This window comes from Lacerta agilis, chromosome 10 (genome assembly GCF_009819535.1).
Source record: "Lacerta agilis isolate rLacAgi1 chromosome 10, rLacAgi1.pri, whole genome shotgun sequence".
Taxonomy (NCBI): domain Eukaryota; kingdom Metazoa; phylum Chordata; class Lepidosauria; order Squamata; family Lacertidae; genus Lacerta; species Lacerta agilis.
The window spans coordinates 47,125,204-47,149,295 of record NC_046321.1 but is presented as its reverse complement, the minus strand read 5'-3'; the positions used below and the strand labels follow the sequence as shown (position 1 = coordinate 47,149,295).

General features: G+C 45.8%; 2 protein-coding genes across 2 annotated transcripts; one reads left to right on the top strand and one right to left on the bottom strand.

Moving 5' to 3' along the window:
* The first annotated feature begins 732 nt into the window (after positions 1-732).
* On the top strand, positions 733-6,325 carry LOC117054557 (prolactin-like). Its single transcript, XM_033163515.1, has 5 exons — positions 733-763; positions 845-1,032; positions 2,257-2,364; positions 4,648-4,827; positions 5,864-6,325. Exons 1-5 carry the CDS (start codon positions 733-735, stop codon positions 6,056-6,058), a joined length of 702 nt encoding a protein of 233 aa, XP_033019406.1. The 3' UTR covers positions 6,059-6,325.
* Positions 6,326-9,079: 2,754 nt separating this feature from the next.
* Positions 9,080-20,903, bottom strand: DBX2 (developing brain homeobox 2). The gene is made up of 4 exons (XM_033163137.1): positions 20,444-20,903; positions 14,520-14,615; positions 9,948-10,129; positions 9,080-9,716 (listed from the first exon to the last, which is right to left on the bottom strand). Exons 1-4 carry the CDS (start codon positions 20,727-20,729, stop codon positions 9,381-9,383), a joined length of 900 nt encoding a protein of 299 aa, XP_033019028.1. The 5' UTR covers positions 20,730-20,903; the 3' UTR covers positions 9,080-9,380.
* Positions 20,904-24,092: the final 3,189 nt, after the last annotated feature.

Here is a 24,092-nt window from a genome sequence, read left to right as displayed (position 1 = left end):
ATGGGTATTGCCATTCAAACAGTGTGCATGCACAGCATCAAGTTGAACAATTATGCGAGGAATGGGGGAAATTTTGTAACTTAAAGAGCACTGTAAACAGTTAAAATCGTTAGTAGGATTGGAATAGCACTTGTCGTTTAAAGTTGATTCTGGACATAGGCTAATGGAAGAAGTAAAGGGTTTGGATTATCGTAAAAGATGCGGGAGGAACTGATTGATAATAGGACCCACATAGGGGAGGGTGGAAATCCAGGAGATTCCTTGGAATCTTGTTTTTATGATTTATGTTTGATATATCTCTGTAAAATTTGAAGTTGAAAAATCCAATAAATAAATTTAATTAAGTTGTAAATTATGCGAGGCCACCCCCCATGTTTTATTCAAGTTGGGCCCCCTGCTCAGCGTGCATTTTGCGTTTGCGCAACCAGCAGATCACCTCCAAGGCGCCTCTTTCCATCGCCCGCGTTACTTTTACGCGCAGCCCAGAGTTCCTTTAACTTAAGGACTGCTGCTCGGCTTGCTCTCCCCTGGAGCCAACGCTCCGCACGATCTGGTAAATCTTCGCTGCGAGCTCTGCAAATCCGACCGGAGGAAGAGGGAGAGCGAGGAATGACTAAGGGACCTCCCGGCGCCTCCGCTCCTCTCGCTCGTACCGTATAAAGGGCCTCTCCACCAGCGAGGGGGTCGCCATGGGCCGCCGCCGCCGCCGCCCGCGTCCAAGTCGGCAGCAGCATGCGGCCCGCGCAGGACCCCGCCAAGGAAGGTAAGAGGCGGACACTGGGCGGGCGGGCCAAGCTGCGATTGGTGCGTCTCCGGCTCACGCTCTCCGCTCTGCTCCCTCCAGGTGTCGCTTGGCCGGTGCTGCTCTTGCTGTGGGCGCTCGAGAAGCCGCTAGGAGGGGGCTGCTCCGCGGCCGAGTGCGCCCGGGAAGACGCCGGCTGCCGCTTCTTAGCTGTGGCTGATCTCTTCGACCGGGTCATCCTGCACTCCAACAGGATCTACAGGCTCTCTACAGCCCTCTACTTAGACCTGGTGGTGAGTTTCTTGGCTTGTCCCAACTTCCCACCCCCGCGCCCCCTTACTTCCAGTCTCCAGCTGCAGTGGGTTGATTTTAAAATGTGTGCCGGAAGGAGGGGGGATTGTTGGGTTGTTCTTGTTTTATATATATATATTAATTATGTATCATGTGTTTTTATATTGTAATTTTATGCTGTGAAACACCCTGAGACCTGCAGCTATAGGGTTGCCATATTTCAAGAAGTAAAAAAAATCCAGATAACCCCCAAAGTTGTTGAGGTGGTTTTTTCCAGGAAAACTCCAAAATTCCTCCTTCCACAAATTCATTTCTGGGCGTCACTTCCACCTTTGAAATCCCGGTAATGTCCAGAAAATCCTAGACTTATGGCAGCCCAGGGTATAAAAATTTAATAAATAATAATAGTCGAACACAGAAGACTTAACTGCCCAATTGTGTGCATATTTATGGTATTCAAATGTTCTTTCCCACCCCATATATATGTGTGTTGTTTGTGTGTTTGTGTGTGTGTACACACACACACACACACCTACTCCTATCTTCCTTTCAGAAATTTAAAAGCCATTGTAATGTAGTGGTTAGAGACCTGGGGGAGGCCACTCTTACTTAAAGCTCACTGCTGTGGTTTAGGGGGATGACACTTTTCCCCAGCCTAACCCACCTCGCAGGGCTGTTGTGAGAGGTAAAGTTAAAGCAGGGGAGAAGAACTATGTAGACTTCCTTGAGGAGAAGAAGAAGAGGAGGAGGAGGAGGAGGAGGAGTTTGGATTGGATATCCCGCTTTATCACTACCTGAAGGAGTCTCAAAGCGGCTAGCATTCTCCTTTCCCTTCCTCCCCCACAACAAACACTCTGGCTCCTTGGAGGACAGTTGGGATTAAATGAAAAGATGGATGGATGGATAATGCTAGGATAGCAGTCTTTATTTCATAACCCTATCTTCCAGAACATGAAGCCTACATGTGCATCACTTGCAAACCTGTGAGTTCAATAGCCATTTCCTCATATGTATTTTGGGAGCCGTAGCTGTTAGGTGCAGTATTGGTACCTTTGGATGCACACGGTACCTTTGGATGTTCTGACGCAGACAACATCTGGTTTTGTTGTGCCATCAGGGAAGTATTGGGTGCCGTCCTATCCATGCAGCCTCCTCAAGCTGTTGACTGTGGAAAAGATCTATGCTCTGACAAATCAACTCCTGAAACCTTTTTTCATTTGCAGGGAAAATATTTTCTACCTGGTGGGAACGAGCTGACCAAATCTGCTGGCAAATGCCACACCTCCTGGTTGTTGACTCCCAATGCCAAAGAATATGTTCAGAAAATGCCAGTAAGTGCAACAGGGCATGATCTACATTGCTGATGTAGCCAGTTACCCAGTATGGGGCAAGGGATTGGGCCACTGGACAACCAGTGGGTCCTTCCAGCACAGTCTCTTTGACAAACATCACTTCCATATAACTTTTTAGTGATTGTTCAACTTGATTTGTTTGCCCAAAGTTTTTGGGGAGGTTCTATGATTGTTGTTGTTCAGTCGTGTCCGACCCTTCATGACCCAATGGACCAGAGCACACCAGGCACGCCAATCTTTCACTGCCTTCCGCAGTTTGGCCAAACTCATGCTAGTCGCTTCTATGATGCCCACGTTTTATTGAGGATTCATTTGGATTTGCTTACAGAAAGCTTTTGTGGAGGTGACACTGTGTCTAACATTCAGTGGGAAGGTTCCACGACATTGTGTCAATCAAATGCCCCACACTTTGCATTATCGCAGGCATAGGCAACCTTCGGCTCTCCAGATGTTTCGGACTACAATTCCCATCATCCCTGACCACTGGTCCTGTTAGCTAGGGATCATGGGAGTTGTAGGCCAAAACATCTGGAGAGCCGAAGGTTGCCTATGCCTGCATTATCGCAAAATGTTGTTGTTTTTAAAAGTAAGTGAATTCATTGCACAAGAATACCCAAACCACTCGTGTTTTGGAGGAAGAGTTGGCTGCCTGCATCCACATTAAATTTATGCTCCCTCTTCCTTCTTCTCCGGCACTAACTTGGTCAGCTTGTATTACAACATGCACCTCTCTGATCTGCACCACCTTTGGGAATCCTCAGTGGCTCTCCTCTGCCTCTGATGCTCTGCTGGCACCTGCCCCACCTGCCCCACCACTTCTCTCTTCTTTGCTCTCTGCCCGTGACTTTGCGTCTTTCCGCAGTGTTAGAATTACCGTATTTTTCGCTCCATAAGACGTACTTTTTTCCTCCTAAAAAGTAAGGGGAAATATCTGTGCGTCTTATGGAGCGAATGGTGGTCCCTGGAGCCGAATTGCCCAGGGGCCAAAAGAGGATCGTGCTTTTTATTTTGCAAAGAGAAAAGGGGGTGTTGAAAGGACCCCGCTCAGCAGCTGATCAGCAAGAGATCGGGAGAGAGATAAGAGTCCCTGGCTCCCTTTCAGCCCCGCCCCCTTGCCCAGGCCTCCATTGTTGAATGTGCTGCAGAGGGAGGTTGTTTGTCTCCCCAGCGACATGTGACTGGCTGATTAGATTATCTGTCTGGAAACTGTAGAAACGGCTCCCTTTCCTTAAGAAGCTGTAGAAATGTGAGTTGAACCCCATAAAAACGGGGCTTTTCCTCTTTGCTTTTCCCCCTTTGCAAAAAAGCTGCACAAATCTGAGCTGGTCCTAAAAAAACCCCAAGGCTTTTCCCTTTGCAAAAAAAGCTGCAAAACTTTGAGCTGATCCTCAAAAAAACAGGGTTTTTCCCTTTGCAAAAAAAGCTGCAAAACTTTGAGCTGATCCTCAAAAAAACAGGGCTTTTAGAGGAGGAAAACCAGGAAAATATTTTTTTTCTTGTTTCCCCCTCTAAAAACGAGGTGTGCCCTATGGTCTGGTGCACCCTATGGAGCGACAAATACGGTAAAGCCTTTTGCTCTGATCTCTTGTCTTTCCTCTCCCTACTTCCCCTTCTCAATCAGTTCTCTCTCCTCCTGCACCTCTCTGTATCTTTTCATCATTTCTCACCTGTCTATCTTGAAGAGTTCAGGGCTGTGCTAGTCCCCTTCTAATCTCCCTTCCTCTTCATCTCATCCCTTTCTCTTTCCTGGTTACCATCTCCCTTGCCCTTCTCCTCTCAGTCACAAAAATGGTCTCTTTTCTCTCTCCCACTAGAGTCAGACAGCATGGTGCCCTCCAGATATTGCTGGACTACAACTCCCATAATCTCTGACCATTGGTAATGCTGGCTGTGGCTGATGGCAGTTGGAGTCCAACACCATCTGAAGGCCACACTTGCATCAGAGGAAGAAGGAAGCAATTTTCACTGGCCACCATCCCTGTGCCCCCCCCCCAAAAGCAGCCATGGAAGATCAGTGCACCCTTTGGAACAGCATGGGAGGTGGCGTTAGGAGGTGCAAGGTGAAGGAGGAATTGGGGTACGGAGGGAAAATCACCTCCTCTGCTTCCTTCAGCAGAGCATCCCATGAGCAGAATTTTCACTCATTGGGGGGTCTTGATCCAACTCACAATGCTGGATATCCTGGAAGGGAACAGAGATGGAAAGGACAGCCAAGGCAAATTGATATTTGTCTTCTTTTATCTGTCTCTCTTGTCCACACAGAGAGAAGAGCTAACGCAATTGATCCTAAGGCTTTTGCAAGCCTGGAAAGAGCCTCTGTCCCACTTTGACCAGAGCAGAGTCCATCGTCCTAAATTGTCGGATGGAAACCTGCACAAAGCCAAGGAAATCAGCAACATGGTGCAGGAGCTGGAGACGGGAGTGGAAAAAATCACAGAGAAGGCAAGTTTGGATAAATTCGGGCAGAACTGAACTTTGCTTTTGACTTGTATGTTGTGCCCTGTGGGAAACAGGCCTTACAACAGGACTTAGGGGTCTTTTCTCGGCCCTCATTCCCTTCTAAGCAGCCTTTTAAGGGCCACATGCCCTTACCAGAGTTCAAGGACAAATTCCAGCCAGGCAAACAGCAGTCAAGGAGAATATGAAGCAGGCTGGAGAGGGGCGTGGCCTGGGAAGAGGAGGTGTGGCTAAGGAGGGGGTGGAGCCTCAGGAGAATCTCAAGAGCTCAACAGAGAAGCAAAGGGTACTTAGTGAAGAGATCCCATTGGTATAAGTTTTCTAAAGTATCCCTGTGAGATAGAATGCTGTTTGTCCATAGCTGTAAGCCTGACAGCACTTACCTAGGAACAAACCCCATTGAGTTCAATAGCACTTACTTCTGAGGCTTTCAGCCTAACTTAGCATCCTATAAACCTGGCTTTCTCCACCTTGAAATTTCCAGTGAACACCCCAAGTGGCAGAAGTATAGTATAAAACATTCAGCTCTGAATGGATTTTTACATGGGATTCAAGGAATATTTAGAAGAGGCAAAGAACTATGCTGCAATCCTGGCCTCCTAACTATTGGAAATCCTCCTCAGTTCTCCCTGCCCAATCCACCGTTTCTATAATCTGTAAGGACTAGAAACTTGTGTTGTTTTAAATGAATGCTAAGATTGCCATGGTATTTCTTTTAATAAAAAAATAAAATTCTATGCTTTTGCAGTTCAGTCACAGCCTATGTAAATCCCTGGTACTACTTCCACATTTCTAGTTTAATGCTAAAATGCTAGTCTTGAAAGTTTAGGATGATGCCATGCCAGTTATTACTGAGCACATTGGTTAAAACTGTTCATTACTGAATATTTCACAAACTCTGATTCTGATATTTTTAACTCTAGTCCTATCATATTTTTTTTCAGGAATGTAGGTTTGGTTTTGTGTACATTCTGTCAAGCGTTGGTCTTCATTTCATTTCATTTTTCTTTCTTTTATTCAGATGCAATCAATGGGGATTTTCAGCAATTCGCTCAGCGGTGTGGGATCATCTGAAGCAGCTGGTTTATCCATTAATAATGAAGGCAATTTAATGAGTGACTATGAGTTTATCCATTGCTTCAGGAGAGACTCCAACAAAGTGCAAAACTACTTAAAAGTTCTCAAATGTAGGATTGTGCCAGCAAATAGTTGTTGAATTTTTTAAATTTGCAATGGCAAGGCAGTTTTCAGGACAAGCAATGTGTATTGTCTGTGGAGGGTAAGCAAAATAATTTATAAAGGTCTTTATCATGCCTGCGGTCTCATTGAATTATTAACTGAAAAGCTGGATTCAGATAGCTTTGCCCCCGATTTCTTTTCCATTGTAATCGGCTGAAAAATTAAAGAGGACAAATTATAACTATGTGGTTTGACACAGCAGACAAAATGCACTTTGGTGATAGTTCACAAATCAAATGCTGCATGAAATTGCATTTTAAATAGTTCTTTTTTTAAAAAAAGTGAGCATGTAACTAGCAAAATGATCACTAGCTGGAAAAGCACACCTGGTTCTTCGATATAATGATTATTATAAGTTTGTGGGAAACAAGGATCCCCTAAACTCCTGGGTGCTAGATTTTCCCCATATAGTAAATGTTAGAATTAATCAAGGTTTGAGAAAGCTGTGCCAAACACTGCTTAATTCAGCTTATGATTAGGAGCCAGGTCAACCTGGAAAGACCAGCAATTACATAACAGAATATGAGCCATCAAGACATTCAGACACCAAGGACAGAGACAAAAGGGTTTGAAAAAGGTTTAGGATTTCCGTTTGGCCTGATATAAGCTAACAGGAAGGTCAGTTTGGAGTTTGCAAACTGGATCAGAACTCCTTATGGGCTGACTGTGACAGGCTGTAACAGGAGAGGGGGGGAGGAGGGAGGGAGGCTGATATCTGTGTTTTGGAGCCAAATGCTGTTGGAACTATGGGAGAAGCAGGACAACCTCTTGGAAGTGTGATGCTGGGAATTCCCTCCAGCTAGACTCAAGTTGTATATATGTGTAAATAAACTATAGATCATAAAGTCAACACAGTTCTCCATGGTACCTCATTGCCCAAAATGGGGGGGGACGGACCCTGGCAAGCACACCTAGTACCCCCGGAATCTCGCACCGCTCAGATATTGGTGTGTAATAGTATTATTTCTCTTTTGTATTTCTTTCCCATAACATCAGAAGGACTAGTTCCTTACTTTGATTTCAAGGTTTAAAATGGTTTCGCTTCAGCACACCCCTGGCTAGAGTGAAACACACAAAGAGATGGGGTGGAGCGATGGCTGCTCATTCACTTAAATGGAGAAGGCAGCTTGGCTGGATGTGTAGGGCCCATCAGGATGGTCTACTACACAGTCTTTTCCTCTCCTTGGTTTTTCTTGGCTTCTGCCTCATTTGTTGTTTGGGCACAATTCCACTACAAATATGCCACCAATCTGATGTTCATTTACTTGCAAGTAAGCTCTGTGTCACTCAGTGGAACATGCTGCCATGTGAGCTTGCTTGGGGCTGGAGCCTAAAATTGGCTTAAAAGTGACATTCCTTCATCCCAAGGAGCTGGTTTTATAAAGGGTTAGGTAGACCTCCAAAATGTATTTTGTATAGTTATGCTTTTACCTCTATCTTCAGTACATTTTATTTTATTTTATTGCTATGACTAGTGGCTGATGCAAATAAAGATTCTTCTAATCTAGGTTAGGAATCTTTTTTATAGAGGATTCTTTGTGTGTCCACCAAACCACAGTTTCCAGGGTTCTTTTGGGAAGGCAGGACAGGGTTCTTTGGGGGAAACAGGACAGGAAATTGGTACAAAACTGATACAAAATTGTAGAATAAATAGGCTCTCAGGTTCTTTGGTTTTTTTGTTTTTGTTTTTCGTCTCACCTATCATTGCTTGACTCTCTGGTATCTTCTTAGCCAGGGGTCCCCAAACTAAGGCCCACGGGCCAGATACAGCCAGAGTGAGCCAATTATCCGGCCCGCGACAACCCCCGCCGCTCGCTCTTACTGGCGGGGCACGGCATGGCTGCCCATCTCCCGGTCGGCGAGGCACCAGAAATAGCTTGTGCACATCATTTCCGGCGCACTTCCGGGTCTGCGGAGGCCCGTGCACACGCACACAAGCTATTTTCAGTGCCATGCTGACCTGGAAGTGCGCCGGAAATGATGCGCACAAGCTATTTCCAGTGTCACGCCAACCCGGAAGTGCGCCGGAAAAAGTGAGTGCATGCGCGTATGGGCGCGCGCTCCCCCGCCCTCCGACCTGCCGCCCGATTGGCTCCGGAGGAACTGGCCAAGTCCAGGTAAGTTTGCCGACCCCTGGTCTTAGCCATGACTGAGTTTACTGCCATGACTCAGAGTCTACCACCATTTCTCACCTTAGAGGAGGTATGGGGTATGGAACACTTCGTCACATGTCGGCTTCTACTTCTAAGGTGGTCATATTGCACTGATAAAATTGACCTCCTCATATGGCAGTGCAGTAAGGCCTTAAAATAGGCAGCCACAACCATGGCTGATTTTTTCAACATGCAGAGAATGCCAGGGCCATACCTCCTGCCACTCTGTGGTCTAAACCACTGAGCCTCTTGGGTTTGCCAATCAGGTCGGCAGTTCGAATCCCCGTGATGGGGTGAGCTCCCGTTGCTCTGTCCTAGCTCCTGCCAATCTAGCAGTTTGAAAGCATGCCAGCGCAAGTAGATAACTAGGTACCACTGTGGCGGGAAGGTAAACGGCATTTCTGTGTGCTCTGGTTTCCGTCACGGTGTCCTGTTGCACCAGAAACTGTTTAGTCATGCTGGCTGCATAACCCAGAAAGCTGTCTGTGGACAAATGCCAGCTCCCATGGCCTGAAAAGCAAGATGAGCGCTGCAACCCCTTAGTCACCTTTGACTGGACTTACCTAACCATCCAGGGATCCCTTACCTTTACTTTTTAACTGCTTTATAAATGATTTGATCCTCTGTCACAGGAATGGGGAATCTGTGGCTGTCCTGATGATGTTGGGACTACAGATCCCCTCGTCCCTGACCATTGGCCATGCTGACAGGCGCTGATGGGAGTTGGAGTCCAACAACACATGGAAGGAAGGCCTCAGATCCCGGCATCCCAGCTTTAGAGAAGGCATTAGTGTTGTGAAATGTTGAATTAATTGGTCTGGAGAGAATGACCACAAAACACTCCATTTGCATGTTGTGTGTACCATCATGTATTCTGAACTTCACATTCAACCTTTAAAGTTCACTTGCCATCAGTTCCTTCCTACTTCACTTACAAGTACTGTTCAAGGCCAGAAGGCACATATGAGGGAAGAAGACTGACTAGGGAATCTTTCTTACAGCATTAGTTTTTGCCAACATGACCGTGTTACATTTTTGTTTTAGCAAATGGCGGAGTATAGAAACTAATGCAGTGTCCATATAAAATACAGTTAGTCTTGTGGGAGAGATCATCCTCAATCAATGGTCAGTTATCATTTTGCTCCATCAGTTCCCCCCCACCCCATACGATACAACGTCCTTCTCTGTGCTGTCTTGTTCTCGAAACAAATGTAATGTATCAGGAGAGGAGTTTGCTCTTCTAGGTATCTGCAAGTCGCTTCTGCCGTTCTGTCTCTCTGAATGTTCTGGGAGGCTCTGCCATCTTGGACCTGACTGCTGTTGAGCTATTTCCCAAACAGGACATGGCGAGGAGGTAAAATTCAAAGATTTGGAAAGGTAGGTCTCTTGAAGACCTTCCTCCGGCAGGCATCTGTTCGACAGCACTTCTTTTTCTTTGGAGTTTCGCCATTTCATCCTTCGATTTTGAAACCAGATTTTGACCTGTTGATGGGGTAATTTGACACTGTTATTGTTGATTTCTTAAGACAATTCCACCTACCATATTAAGTTTTTCATTCCCCTCTCTTGAGCCTAACCCAAAAGCCACCGCTACGTACCAACATGAACTCCACTTTAGGGGGTTAACAAACCCCTGATATACTTCTGCTCAAACAAGGAACAGAAAAGAGGCTCAGAAGAACACAGCTGATGAGGTACCAAATCTCTCTGTACCTGTGACTCCTTGAGACCCAGATTGAGGGCCAGTTTCTTCCTGTCTGTTTTGCTAATGTATTTCTGCTTCTGGAACATTTTCTCCAAAGCTTTTCTTTGATCTTCAGAAAAAACAGCTCTTCTTAAAATGCCTCTCCGGGATCGGGAATCCTGGGTTAGAAGAGGCAAAACACTTTCCTGTCCTGCAGCAAGAAAAACGGAGCAGCGCACATTAGTGTCATTAATCCAATTAGCCAGATTTTTGAGGGGTGGGGTGGGAATCCTGCATATAACTTGACAGGCCGATTTCAAAGAGTTCCCATAACGCTATGTTTCAGAGATGCTGGTGCAGCACAATAAACTGCTGCAGATAAAGCCCATGCAACGCATCTGTCCTTAAATATTACATCTCATCCTACAGCAATTGAACCCAGATGTTCTATGTGAAAAGGAAATGCTCAGCCATTCAGTTACATCCCTTTCCTAAGTGTGTGTGATCAGAATACTGGTCCAGTAAAGGCCACAGCCTTCTGGAAAACTCTGGATAACTCACAAGATTCCTATAATCTCTGATTGGTTCAGACAAACAGAACATCTAACCTGTTTTAACAGGAGATATAGGACTGATCAAGTTAGAGCATGCATCCCCAAGCTTGGCCCTCCAGATGTTTTGGGACTACAATTCCCATCATCCCTGACCACTGGTCCTGATAGCTAGGGATGATGGGAGTTGTAGTCCCAAAACATCTGGAGGTCTGAGTTTGGGGGTGCCTGCGTTAGAGCTAACCACTACAAAATAAATAAATAAAACAAAACCACAAGTTTAAATCAGATCTTGCATTCTGAGCAATGGCCACATTGTGATAAAGAACTTTATGGATTCCCACCCCTCACCCCCGATCTACTGTAAGGCAGAAGAATAAGCTCACCTATAGATCACAATGGTTTTGTCAGGACAAATCAGCTGCAATAAGCTTGCAGGCCTTGTGCAGCTGAACTCCACCCTTGAAGGGTGTAATACCATGTTGACACAAACGCTAATATGGTACCAAATACTTTTGGGGGGGGAAGCTTCTCCTTTGCATTCTAGTATATGGTGATAAATGTCTCCTTAATCTGTGGAACAATCTTCATTTGCCTTTGTGGCAGAGACCACCTTGAAGGAGCGAGTAAAGGATTTCGTCATGGTTTCCATTTTTTCCATTGCAATTCAATACGCTCTAGTTAAATGGACAATTAATAGGTCACTTCCAAAATAGTAGTGTATCAGTCCTGGTTAATAAACAATTGCCGCAGTTGATAATGGGCCCAGTGTATTCAGTGGGTCCCTGTATGCGCTCGGCTCAGCTCACTAAATCCCTTTTCAGGTAGACAGGGTTATATGGGAAGATGAGCTAGAATGAGTCTATAAAAGTCAGTTTCATTCACTGCTTTATTTTTCAGTCAAGTGCTTTAAATGGTGTCCAGAAATCCTCGCGGAATGCGAGACAGGAGAAAAGATCTGCGCACAGAAACCCGCTTTATGGCCGAACAAAAGGGCAAGTGACCCCTGGCCCGGCCCTTTCAGCCCAAAATGGTTCCTAAAGTTCATCGGCACAGTGAAAAATGGTGGTGAGGTCGCGTGTGGATGAGTAAAGTGAAAGTGGCAATTGGTCACGGCGCTGTCGCCCATTGTGAGGTAGCTGGGCCCATGTAAAACGCTCTGTGGGAAAGTGTCAGCTCCCTAAAGAGGGGCTCTGAAACTTGCAGCTCATTAAACTGGCAGCATTTACTGCCTCACTTGTCAAGAATCATTCGACTTAGCAACTGGCCTCCTGAAACATTCATAAAGAAGCCTCTTCTACCATCGCCCCCCCCAACCGCATAGGAAGCCGCCTCCTAGAAATCTGTCACCAGCACAAGGAGATCCTTCCAGCAGCCATTTCTTCCACCGTGCATTTCGATTATTGCTTGGGGTCTTCCCGTAGGCATCGGGGTGTTGAACTAGATTGATCTGGCTTATTTGATTTATTTTCAATATTCAAGGGCAGCTTTCCACCATAGGTGGTGACAAAGCAGTTTACAGAGCGATCAGTAAAATAACCCATCAATCAAAAACAGAGCAGCGTTCAAAACAAACAGAAAGCTCATTAGACCCATAAAGAGTCAGAGCATAACTTACTTTAAAACGACGAAGAAAGGTCTTCGTCAAGTACCTTGAGGTTCAACAGGGAGAGGGTCTTTCTGATCATATCCGGGAGGGAGTGCCAAAGAATCAGACCCACAGTACTGATAGCAGTGCTATTTTTCTAGAAAAAGAGGTGCCAGAACTCACCATGAACGCCTCCCTTGTTGTCTTATAATGGCAATGGTGTCCACTTGGGAAGTGCTGGAACTGAGTTCCAGCAAGTTCCAGTTGAAAAATAAAATCCTGGCTGAAAGGCCTTTGGTCTAGCCAGCAGGGCTCTGGCGTTTTTATTTCACTACATTCGTTCTTCGTTCTCTTTTTGAGAGCATATGATCCCAGTTTCGCTTCCTTGGGATATTCCAGTGACCATCAACAATGCAGTGGTACCTCGGGTTAAGAACTTAATTCGTTTTGGAGGTCTGTTCTTAACCTGAAACTGTTCTTAACCTGAAGCACCACTTTAGCTAATGGGGCCTCCCGCTGCCGCTGCAAGATTTCTGTTCTCATCCTGAGGTAAAGTTCTTAACCCGAGGTACTATTTCTGGGTTAGCGGAGTCTGTAACCTGAAGCGTCTGTCACCTGAGGTACCACTGTAATTTCTGTTGTTGTTGTTGTTGTTGTTGTTGTTGTTGTTGTTGTTGTTGTTGTTGTTGTTATTGTGAGGATGGAAGCTTTTGGGTTCCTAACATCTGCAACCTAAACAGATGTGTCATGAAAGGGGATCCTACCTAAATCTACTGGACTGGCAGAGGAACATGCGTGGTGCTGTGGTCTAAACCACTGAGCCTCCTGGGCTTGCCAATCAGAAGGTCAGCAGTTGGAATCCGCATGACAAGGTGTGCTCCCGTTGCTCTGTCCCAGCTCCTGCCAACCTAGCAGTTCGAAAGCACACCAGTGCAAGTAGACAAATAGGTACCACTGCGGCAAGAAGGTAAACAGTGTTTCCATGCTCTCTGGCTTCCATCACGGTGTTCCATTGTGCCAGAAGCAGTTTAGTCATGCTAGCCACATGACCCGGAAAGATGTCCGTGAACAAACACCGGCTCCTTCGGCCTGAAAGCGAGATGAGCGCCACACCCCATAGTCTCCTTTGACTGGACTTAACCATCCAAGGGACCTTTACCTTTTTACCTTGCTGGATCTAAATCTACTGGACTAGCCTGAAAATTATGTCATCAAAGTGGAATAAAATGAATTAAACTCATAGAAAGTACCTCTTCAGATAAAAGACTTGTGGAGGGGGGAGGGGGAATAGTACGATCAAGTTAGTTTGCAGTTACCACGTGGCAATAGTTTCAGAAAAACATGGGCCATGTTCACACCATACATTTGAAGCGCTATGATACCACTTCAAATAGTCGTGGCATTCCTCAAATAATTTTGGGAGTTGTAGTTTGCTAAAGGTGCTCGGAGTTTTAGGAGACCCCATCTCCCGTGCCCAGCTATTCTCAAAGTGGTTTAATGATTAACCCCTTTCACAGGAAACTCTAGGAACACTACCTACCTAGAAGCACATATCTAAAGCACTGGAAATGCTTAACAAAAACAGCAAAATATGAATAGCTTTGAAATAGGGATGGGATCCAATCAGATGAGTGAAACAAACTCTTATACTGAGCAAATGACCATTTACTCCACCCCTACCTCCAAAAACCCTATTATCTGCTGATACATGCTATTTCAGAAATCCTAACAGTACAAAGTCATGGAAATGACAACGACTTTAATTTGGTGTGAAATTTCTTCTAAATTTCTCTGCTACCTTTGTGATCTGTAACTTGTAATTTTGTATACACACCTGTTTGTGTGTTTTCATATTTGGCCAAAAGGAAAGAAAACTTTTTTTTAAAAAAAAGGTGTTATGCATACATCATTACCATTTTCAAGTCCTACCGACTTTAATAGGGATATTTATCCATATGTAGAACTCTTCCACTGATAACTGTGGGACTTAAAAATCTTTGGCGCTATAATATCCCAAGTTTAAAATGTGGAAAGGATGTCTCTTTTCAAAAACAGAACCCTTGTGTTTCCTAAGAGTTAGATTTTGGCTTGTTTGTTTTTTTAACAATAAAAAAAGACTGGCATTTTGTTTTTGTATTTCCCATTTACGAATGACCATTGATTCAGGCCTTGAAAGCAAATTGTGGATCTTTTCCCAATTCTCTGAAAGCCAGATGCCTCCCTTGGTTGGCACTTTCTCTCAATGGGGTTTAAAATCTCTCACAATTACTCAGTGTACTGAAGTCTGATAAATCTTTGGAACCCTTCTGAATGGGATTGCTGTGATTTTTACAGAGGCATGAGCTCTTTGCCATTGCATCACCAATTAGGTTTTTTCCCCCCCTCTTCCCAGCGCACATTAAATCCTGCTGCTTTGGTTTACAGAATAACTCAAGCATTACTGATGAAGCATAAAAACTTACTTGGAAAAGCAGTGGGAGACGCAGGGTGTTGACAGGACCCACCGCAGCACGTCGAATAAACTGGCGGGGCTCTCAAGAAAAAGGGCTTCAGAAAAGCTGCAAACACAGGGTTGAGTCCAATGAATGTTGCTGGCATTCACAACACTTTTAAGTATAGATAATGCTACAATAGAAATCTATTAAAGCCAATTAGCGTTTCGCCATTGCTTTCTCGGTAGAAAGTGGATTCCGTCAGGCGTCCACAGTGACCGGAGCCGTGTTTTTTTCCCTGCCTAAATGCAAACACTGAGAAATGATAAGCCACATCCTTGTGCAAGAAACTTCATCAAAATCCGTTTCATCTCATTGATTGCTTAAAAATATAACCAGATGAACCCTCCATGCACATTTATTTGCTGGTAGTTATTTTGTCCATCGTACACTTGCTTAGGTTAAGTTCCATGATTCATTAATGCTTCTAAGTTCTGGAAGCCTTGGCCGACATTATCTCCAGTTTGATAACTAATTTTGCAGAATAGCCAAGCAACAGCTGTTTTAAGTCGCCGTGCTATTTACTCTGAATAATTTTAGTGGCTCTAAAATGCCAGCATTGCAGGTTAGCAAATGTGTTGATCCAACCACACACAGGTTGTTTGAATACCCACCGAGCCCATTTTAAATCTCAACCCTAATACAGAATGCCTAGAAACAATAGTTTGCTCCAATGAAAGGGACTATTTGCATGCCAGTCGTTTGTGCACAGTGATTTGCCACGTGGATCAGGAAATGTTCTCCATGGCACTGCGAAGTGCAACCCTTTCTTGGACGATTGCCCTACCTGCACGGCAAGCCGTTGCATGCTAATGGCTCGCTGCAGACAGATTGAAGGGGTCTCCGCTCAGCTGCTTCACAGGCACCAAACCAGGAATCTCACTGCATTTCCCTTCATCTGACTTCCAAAAGAAGGATGCTTTAGGATGAGGCACCAAATAGCTGGGGCACAAGTGGTGCTTCCTTGCCTCTTCCAAATATCCTCCCCCACTGTATTCACCACATTTCAAAAGCGGTTTGAGCTCCAGTGTGGGAAGGCAGCTGATGAGATCTTTGCCAAGACTGACTTCTCTGAGTTGTGCTGATTTGAGTTTCCATTTTGGTCCTCTTCCCTTTGCCACGCATGTAGAAGCCACTTGGGAAGATGCCTGCTATCAACGTGATGATCAGCATAATGGAATTATGGCTGACTGTGTTGGCAGTAAATAAGTATCCCAGCAGTTGTTTAAAGCTAAACTTCCATAGAAGAAATAACATTGGCGCGTGCACCTGGAATAAAAAGTTAGACCACATAGCGAAGGTAAACTGGGGCAGACAATTTTATTAGCCATTATCAAGTGAGAGATATCCTGTGTGAATTATCAACAAGCAGGAACCACCTTGTGATCTCCTTTGGGCATCCTAAGGACAAACCTGGCCCTGCCTGCTTCTGCCACACCTTTCAAATGTTGAAGGAGGACTTCCTGAATCAATACTTGTCCCACCCACCCCAAGTGTCAAGACTCAGGACACTGTTGGCTCATGCACATTTCCATTCGTCCCATGATTTCTACATAGGGGAATGAGATGATTTTCTTTTATCCCACTGCTGCCCCTGGGACAAGTGTCATTCCGCAGAAAACCCGACTGATGTCTGTTCCAATTCAGCACTAAATGGCAGGTTTTCGCAGGGAAAGAAAAACCTCTCAGACCTGTTTCTAGAAATTGTGAGACGAATGGAAGTTCAAATTGTGGGAATGTTCAGGGTGACAGGAGATGATTTATTGTTTATTAATATCCTTCCTAACTTGCGCTAGCAAGTTCCTTCATCTAGCAGAGTTACATTCCCCTTTCTTACATGCACAGCAGATAGCTGCTTGCAGGCTTTTTGTAAGCCTCTCACTATTATAGAATTCGGTCTAAGATTGAATTGTGCGTTTCTGGTGAGTTCCCTTTAATCCCTCTTAAAAGAATAAAGATACGACAATCTTATTTAAAGTCAATTTAATAAGTTTACTCACATCAGTTCACAGTTGGATCCCTGAAGGCAGACTTAGTTACAGATATGTACATGTGGGTCTACCCTATATGGGGAATAGTCCCAGTGCTTCTGCTAGCTGAGAGCTAGCAGAGCACTCCTAGCTAAAAAGCTTGTCCAACGAAGAAGGAAGTGAAAAAGAGAGAGTGCTGCATAACTCGTCCTTTTGTTACCTGGACAGGTAAGGTCACACCCACCTCTAGTCACATGCAAGGAAGGATGCAGAGCAGTTCCTTTCTATGACCCAGGCCCTAAGATCTGATTGGCAAGCCTAAGGAACCCGCCCCTCCCCCCTTCCTAATGATACTTCTGGGCATGATCTATGTGCACTGCACTGTTGCTGTGACCAATCTACTTAATTATGTGATGCCGCCTTGTCTAAAGCTCCCCTTCTGACAGGATCAGTGTACAGCTAAGAAGAAGAAGAAGAGCAAGTCACTCTCCATCAATTTGTTCTGCAGGCAAAACCTTCCTCCTTGCAGATGAAACATCCCTTAAGCAATTGGTTGCTCCTGTACCACAGCCCTGTATTGGGCAGGTGCCTGTCAAGCCAATCTAGGGAGGTCTGGCAAAATGGCAGGGCAGACTTCCATGTAGCCCTTTCTGGCCTTGCCCCCTGCCAGTGTGCACATGGATGTAACACACCTCTGTGTGCTCAGCCTGATGTCCTGACTCCTTTTGGTGCAGATGCAATGCACCAAACTTCATGCGTCTCACATTAGCTTTAAGATGGTGGGAAGCCTGTAGCCTCAGAGGCATTTCTTGGACTCTTATCACCAAATGGCCACATGTTTCCTCAGCCTTGCTCTATACAGATTCCAAAGGAGTAGACCTGGAGTTTTTGACCTGGATCCTAATCTCTTGGGTGGGCAGAGTTGTGGAAATCCTTTATGGAGTGAATCTCCTTAATGGGGTGAAGAGTTAGAATGGATGGATTTAAACTCATTTAAGCAGGAGTTGGAGAACCTGTGGCCCTCCAGATGTTGGAGGCTGGTCCATTGGAGCAAGTGAGACACTATTTGAACCAACCACAGTCTGCCCTCATCCAGCCCCTGCCTGCCTGTCTTCTTACTTATAATGAGTCCAGGCCCTGGCAATCTGTGTCATTCTCCTTAGTCTCAGCTCTTACCTGGTAAAACTCAACGGGGGGGGGGGGAGCATTAACAAAACTAGAAGTAGTTGGCTCCACCCTTCATTGACTCTGGTGCCATCTACTGTTGGCCTCCCTGCTTTCTTCGTTGCTTGCCTCCAGATATTGCTGAACTATGATTCCTGGCCACTGCCCATGCTGGCTGGGGTTGGTGGGGATTCAACAGCCTGGAGGGCACTGTGTTCCCTACTCCTGATGCACTGAGTAAAGAAGTCCACGGCCATTGAAAAGTATTCTATGCCCAGTGGAAAACCCAGGGTAAGACTTGGCAATGTTTAAAAAATGCTCCCCCAAACTGCACCCACAAAAAGCCCATTCTGCTCTCATCTAATTGGCAGTCAGACTCTCATGGAAGCCAATTGCTTGCAGGCTTGAGAACAGAAATAGATGAGAATCAACAACTAAGACAGGCTGCAACTCCCATGACATTTATTATACAGCAGATCTGCCAAAAGCCATTTCGCAGTTCCAAGTGACTAAACCTGAAGTAGAGCATGCATTTCCACAGATGCTTCTGACAGGGTCTTTCGGCTTTCGCAAGCTTGAGAGTCTGTTCTTATTTAAACACACACAAAAGTTCTCCAAGCCCCTCCACCAAAGGATTCCAAGGATTCAGTTGTTATCTATCACCACAACAGCCTTCTAAAAAGTTAAGCTCAGGAACAGGCAGAAGAAATTACACTGGAACTGTCCCAGATAGACAGGTTTGTACTTGGAGAGTTGCTTCCTGACATATCAGCTCTCAATGTGTAAAGTGGGCCTCTGAATACGTTTATAAAATGTTGCCTGCCATGGAATGAGCTACCTCTGGATTCCTCTCAGTGGAGGACAACTTCCACAGCAGAGTTGCGGAGTCTGAGGTCTAGATGAAGCCCTCCAGGGCCTCTATGTTGCCATTACAACTCTCTGCAGGCCATGCCAAACCTTCTTAGGCAAAATTTAAAAAAATATCCTTCCAGTAGCACCTTAGAGACCAAATAAGTTTGTTATTGGTATGAGCTTTTGTGTGCATGCACACTTCTTCAGAAGTACCTGAAGTATCTGAAGAAGTGTGCATGCACACGAAAGCTCATACCAATAACAAACTTAGTTGGTCTCTAAGGTGCTACTGGAAGGAATGGTTGTTGTTGTTTTTTGTTGTTTTTTGCAAAAATAAGAGTTTCCCTGGATGTGGGAGGGGAGGTCCAGTTCCAATCGGGTCCATGGTGGGCCAAAGAGTTGAAGGCTGTATTTGATTTTCAACATCACAATATATCACCAGCTAAATATCACAATATCTTGATCTATCATGATATACAGGTGAAACTCGGAAAATTAGAATATCGTGGAAAAGTCCATTTATGTAAGCAATTGTTTTCATTAGCTACTGGAGTTTAATATATGAGATAGACTCATGACTTGCAAAGCGAGATATGTCCAGCCTTTGCTTGTTATAATTGTGATGGTTATGGCGTACAGCTGATGAAAACCCCAAAGTTGAGATTGTTAATTTGGGGTTCTCATCAGCTGGACGCCATAATCATCACAATTATAACAATCGAAGGCTTGACATATCTCGCTTTGCATGTCATGAGACTATCTCATACCGGTATATTAGTTTTACCTTTTAAGTTGAATTACTGAAAGAAATGAACCTCTCCACGATATTCTGATTTTTCGAGTTTCACCTGTATATCTGAGGTGGTGGAGAGCCCTGCTGGGCCTCCCCACGGTGGCAGAGGGTCCCACCATACCTCCCCACAGCGGCGGAGGGTGTGCTGCCCTTCCCCGCAGCAGCAGATGGTATGGCGATTTATTGCACAGCCCTGCAACCCACTCACCTCCATGGCTAGGGTGAGCTAGGTGACAAAACTTCATGCCTGGTCTGATCCCAAGAAACACAAACCAGCTTAGGATGACATGCCTAGCGCAAGCACTTCTGTAGGGATGCGTTCATCCCGAACGAATAACCATAGTTCTGAATACTAGATAGAGCCAGGGGAAACTGGAAGCGTCCATAAACTGGTAGATCCGCAGGAAAAGCTGCTGCTTACTGGTGAAAAGCAGGTGGCTCATACATACAGGCCTGCTGTTCCCAAGTTGCCAAGGAGAACACCCCACAAATACTACGCACAATACACATTTACACCCCTGTGCTCACCACCAACGCATATGGAACAACTACCACACCCCCTATTACTCACACTCGCTAATACTAACGAGTTTTTAAATATATTTGGGGGAGGGGTATGGGTATTGGCATAGTTATTTTATTGAAGCTACCTGAAATAGCCCAAGGGAATAAACTGCTTTAAAAAAAAAAAAACTTTTGTTCTATCAAGCGGTGTATAAATTTTATGAAATCAATAAAATAGAAATCGATCTTCTAAGACGGAAGGGGGCAAAAAGAGACGATTGAGGCGGCGGGTTTCCGCTTCGGATCCAGGGAGCGGCTTTTCGCTCTTGCGCACCTGACGAGGAGCGTGCGGCGGGGATCGAGAGCGGGAAAGCCGCTTGCACTTCGCGGAGAGCAAGCAAGCGGGACTCCGGATTCTGCGCCAGCAACAGCAAGACGCGAAAGTTCGAGTCCCTGAAATGAGCGAGGGAGGAGGTAGCGCTTGGATCTGCCGCTTGCCCAAGAAGATCCAGCAAGGGGATCCTGAGCAACCGGGATCGCTTTAGGCGGAGAGCGGGTTGGGGAGAGGGGAGGCCTGCCTGGCTGCCTGCTCGCCTGCTGGCTTCGCTCACCTGTGGCTGCGGGCGCAAAGCTGCCTTCTCTGTCCACCGTCGAGGCGCCCGGAGCGGGGAAGGGCCAAGGGCTGCTGATCTGGGCGGCGGCTGCCGGGCACAGCTTGAGCGGGACGGGCGCGGTGGGCAAGTCGGCAGGGCCCTGCTGCGGAGCCGCCCCGCCGCCGGTCCGCAGCAAGTTCTCGATCAGGAAACTTTTGCCGAAGTTGCCGAAGCCCGGCGTGGCGGGCAGGCTGAGCAGGCCCGCCGAGCTGCCGCAGGGCCAAGCCAAGGCGCCGGGAAGCATCGCCGGGGACGGGAGGCGGCAGGAGGGGGATCCGACGCCTTGACACACACACACACACACCCGACGATCAGCCTCCTGCTGTCACCTCAGACGGGATCCGTAGAGGGGGCCGCGCGTGTCCCCATTCCACGCACCCACTTTCTAGTCCTTGGAGGGGGTGGGGGCCGGGAGGGGGGGGCTTCTTTCGTGCGCGATAGACGTGTCCCTCTCTCGCGCTCTGCAGAGATCCGACGCGGCGGACGAGAAGGTGTGTCCGGCCTCATTAATTACGTCCAGGAGACTTAAGGAGTGATGGACAAGGGCGACAAAGCAAGCGCGGATGGGGGCGATAGAGCTGGGCGGGGGGCCCCTCCGCCATTGGATGGGCATGGAGCCTCCTTGAAACCATTGGATCGCCGGGTCCCCCTTCTTGGCCGGCGCTGAAGGGGCTTCCCGGTTCCTCAAATGCTCACCACCCTTTCCCCCTGGCAGAGATGCTGTGTCCCCTTCCAGATACTGCCCAGATTGAGCCGGTGAGGAAAAGGAAGCTGTGTGTGACTACTCCCTGAATGCTCTCACCCACTCTGCGCCCATCCAGACCTTGGTTTAATGTGGATTGTGAACCCCATAGGCATGGGTGTAGCCAGGATTTACAGTATCATGTAAGGGGGGCAGGAGTCAGGACATCCACCTGTCATCATTCTCAGATTCAGAATGAAATAACCCAACAACAGTTGTTTTAAATTACGCTCAGAAAAACATGTCAAAATCTTTCTACAATTTCTACTTTTAGTTAAGGATTTTTATTTACTTAATTGAGGGGGTGCATCTGCTTCCTCCCAGGCTACACCCATGCCTTCAGGGCTCCTTTAATGCCCCCCTCCGTTTGCTAATGGCCCCCACACACTTTCTCTTCCCTGTATTCGGATTGTCTATGCCATCGGTGTAGCTCTCCCAGACAGATTGTCAAAGTGTAAGGGATCTCCGGATTTAGGGAGGGGAAAGTGTGGGACAGCGGGGGGGGGGGGGCAAATGCCGTGTGGCTGAGCTGGGGTGTCTGGCAGAAGTGTGAGAGTATGCTCCAAGCTTATTGTGGGATGCACAATGTGGTCGTCACATGTAAAAGGTGTTGCACAAAAACAATACCTTTTATTGGGGAGAATTCTAGCAAATCGCTAAAGGGACAGTTCCATGATCATTTTAAAAAAAAACAACCCATCTGTTTATTAGTTCCTTCAGTTCCTTATTGAGTCTGCTTGTGTGGAAGTTATAACCAAATTCTGACTGTCTTCCAGGTTCCTCAGAGGACTTACAAGCCCTTTATCCAACATGGGCCATCACTGGCTCCCAATTTTGAAGCTGATTAGAATTGCCCTTGGCACCTGTCCCAACTATTGCGCATTCCGCGCTATTTGCCAACACTGGTGCATTAAAAAAAAAACCCAAACCTTGTCTATTGGGAAGGATGACATTAACCGTGGTTACGTTACAACAAAAGTTGTTCAATTGCTCTGAAAATATCAGACATAATTATCATTACGCTGTACTAGGTAAAACTTTTTGAAAGCGCTTCTGTTGAGAAAACTATTTAGGAGATGTTGCAGCTATTTTTTTGAAGGTGTATGTGTGGTATATATTTTTTCACCTCACTGCTCCTTAAAAGTGCAAGTATTTAATGGTTTGGGCTCTGGTACCAAAGTAAGATACCATATAATCTCCTAAGCATGTTTTTGTAAGAGAACTAGCAGGTTTGTTGTTGTTGTTGTTGTTGTTTTAAAAAAATACATTTGCTTGTTTTTAAATAATGTGTTAGAAAATATGATTTTAAAAAAGAAGCTAGTCACAGCCAAAGCCTGTATTTGTGGAATATTTGTGGAGGGGTTGAGGGAAAGGAATAAATTTTATTTTATTGCATTGCATTGCATTTATTGGTCTTATAGCCTACCTTTTCTCTAAGGAGTTCAATGTGGTGTACATGGTTTGCCCCCTCCTCATTTATTCCCTACAACAACCCTGTGAGGTAGATTAGGCCGAGAGGCAGCAAATGGAGCCAAGTCACCCAGTGAGCTTCATGGCTGAGAGGGGATTCGAACCCATGTCTTTCAGGTCCGAGTCTGACACTCTAACCACCACATGGCTCTCATTTCATCTATTTTATCAGCTCTTTACTGAAGGTAGTTTTCAGCATTAAGTCCAGATTGAAATTCTGATTGCATTCTAACACACAGCAATTCCGCTTTTTTATAGCTCAGTTCCCTAAGCGGACATGGGCCTGAAGTGCAGTGCAAGCTGTGTAGTGTCAAATTCCATGGCACTTTGCTATTGTGGCAGGGTATCCAAATCTGCAAAGCCCATCAAGAGGAATTTGCCAGAGATGGGGATGTGTGTGGGTGTGTTTGCAAAGAGCTTGTTGAGTGATATCAAGGGAGCTAGGGCATGACTATGCCATCTATTCCAGTGTTTTTCAACCACTGTTCCACAGCACACTAGTGTGCCGCGAGATGTTGCCTGGTGTGCCGTGGGAAAAATTGAAAAATTACTTTATATATAGTCAATATAGGCACAGAGTTAAATTTTTTAACATTTTCTAATGGTGGTGTGCCTCGTGATTTTTTTCATGAAACAAGTGTGCCTTTGCCCAAAAAAGGTTTAAAAACACTGATCTATTCAGTCTTTTTTAATTGTTGTTTAAAAAAAAGTTCAGCCTTTTTACACACAGAGCCAACTAAATCAGGGTTCCTCTGCATGCCTAAGATTGGACAGCACCCTTTATAACAGGATCCCAATTGGAATAAAGCAATGTAGCTGTGAATGTGCATTCACAAAGCACCACAGGATGCTGTTACAACAAGCTAACAAGCGACTCAGTGGGCCATTGCATCATCACACACCCACAGACAGACAGACAGACAGACAGACACACGAGTAAGAGACTGATCTGGCATCTCTTTTCCAAGTAGTCATACCACTTGCTAAACCCATACACCTTCCCCTCTTTCCTGTTCAGCATTAAAGTTTAAGGGACACTAATCTAAAACAGTATACTCTGCACTGCAGTTCCTTCCAATTTGTCACAGTTTCTGTCCCCTTCAAATACCTCATCCCACATTTTTGCCAAGTCTGCTACCAAACAGCCCTTTCCTACTGTTTATTTCTTCTCTAATCCTTCATTTTGACTGCAGTGCTAAGCATGCTTGCCTTGGCGTAAGCCCCATTCAACACAATGGGACTGGCTTGCATCACTGAGACCTGGGTGGGTGAGCAGGTTGGAGTTGGTCTCAGCCCAGCCATGCCCACCTGGGTACTCGGGGCAGCATCAGGGCAAACTTGAAGGTCGGGGAGAGTGAGTTTATGTGGTCTGTAAAAATTCCCTTTCTCCAGGCT

Excerpts from the sequence above, each read along its gene's own strand:
- DBX2 (XM_033163137.1), bottom strand. The coding sequence starts at position 20,729 with ATGCTTCCCGGCGCCTTGGCTTGGCCCTGCGGCAGCTCGGCGGGCCTG. Across the intron at positions 14,616-20,443 it reads CTTTGCGCCCGCAGCCACAG|CTTTTCTGAAGCCCTTTTTC; the intron begins GTGAGCGAAGCC and ends CTGTGTTTGCAG. Across the intron at positions 9,717-9,947 it reads TGGGTCTCAAGGAGTCACAG|GTCAAAATCTGGTTTCAAAA; the intron begins GTACAGAGAGAT and ends CCCCATCAACAG.
- LOC117054557 (XM_033163515.1), top strand. The coding sequence starts at position 733 with ATGCGGCCCGCGCAGGACCCCGCCAAGGAAG. Across the intron at positions 764-844 it reads GCAGGACCCCGCCAAGGAAG|GTGTCGCTTGGCCGGTGCTG; the intron begins GTAAGAGGCGGA and ends TGCTCCCTCCAG. Across the intron at positions 1,033-2,256 it reads CAGCCCTCTACTTAGACCTG|GGAAAATATTTTCTACCTGG; the intron begins GTGGTGAGTTTC and ends TTTCATTTGCAG.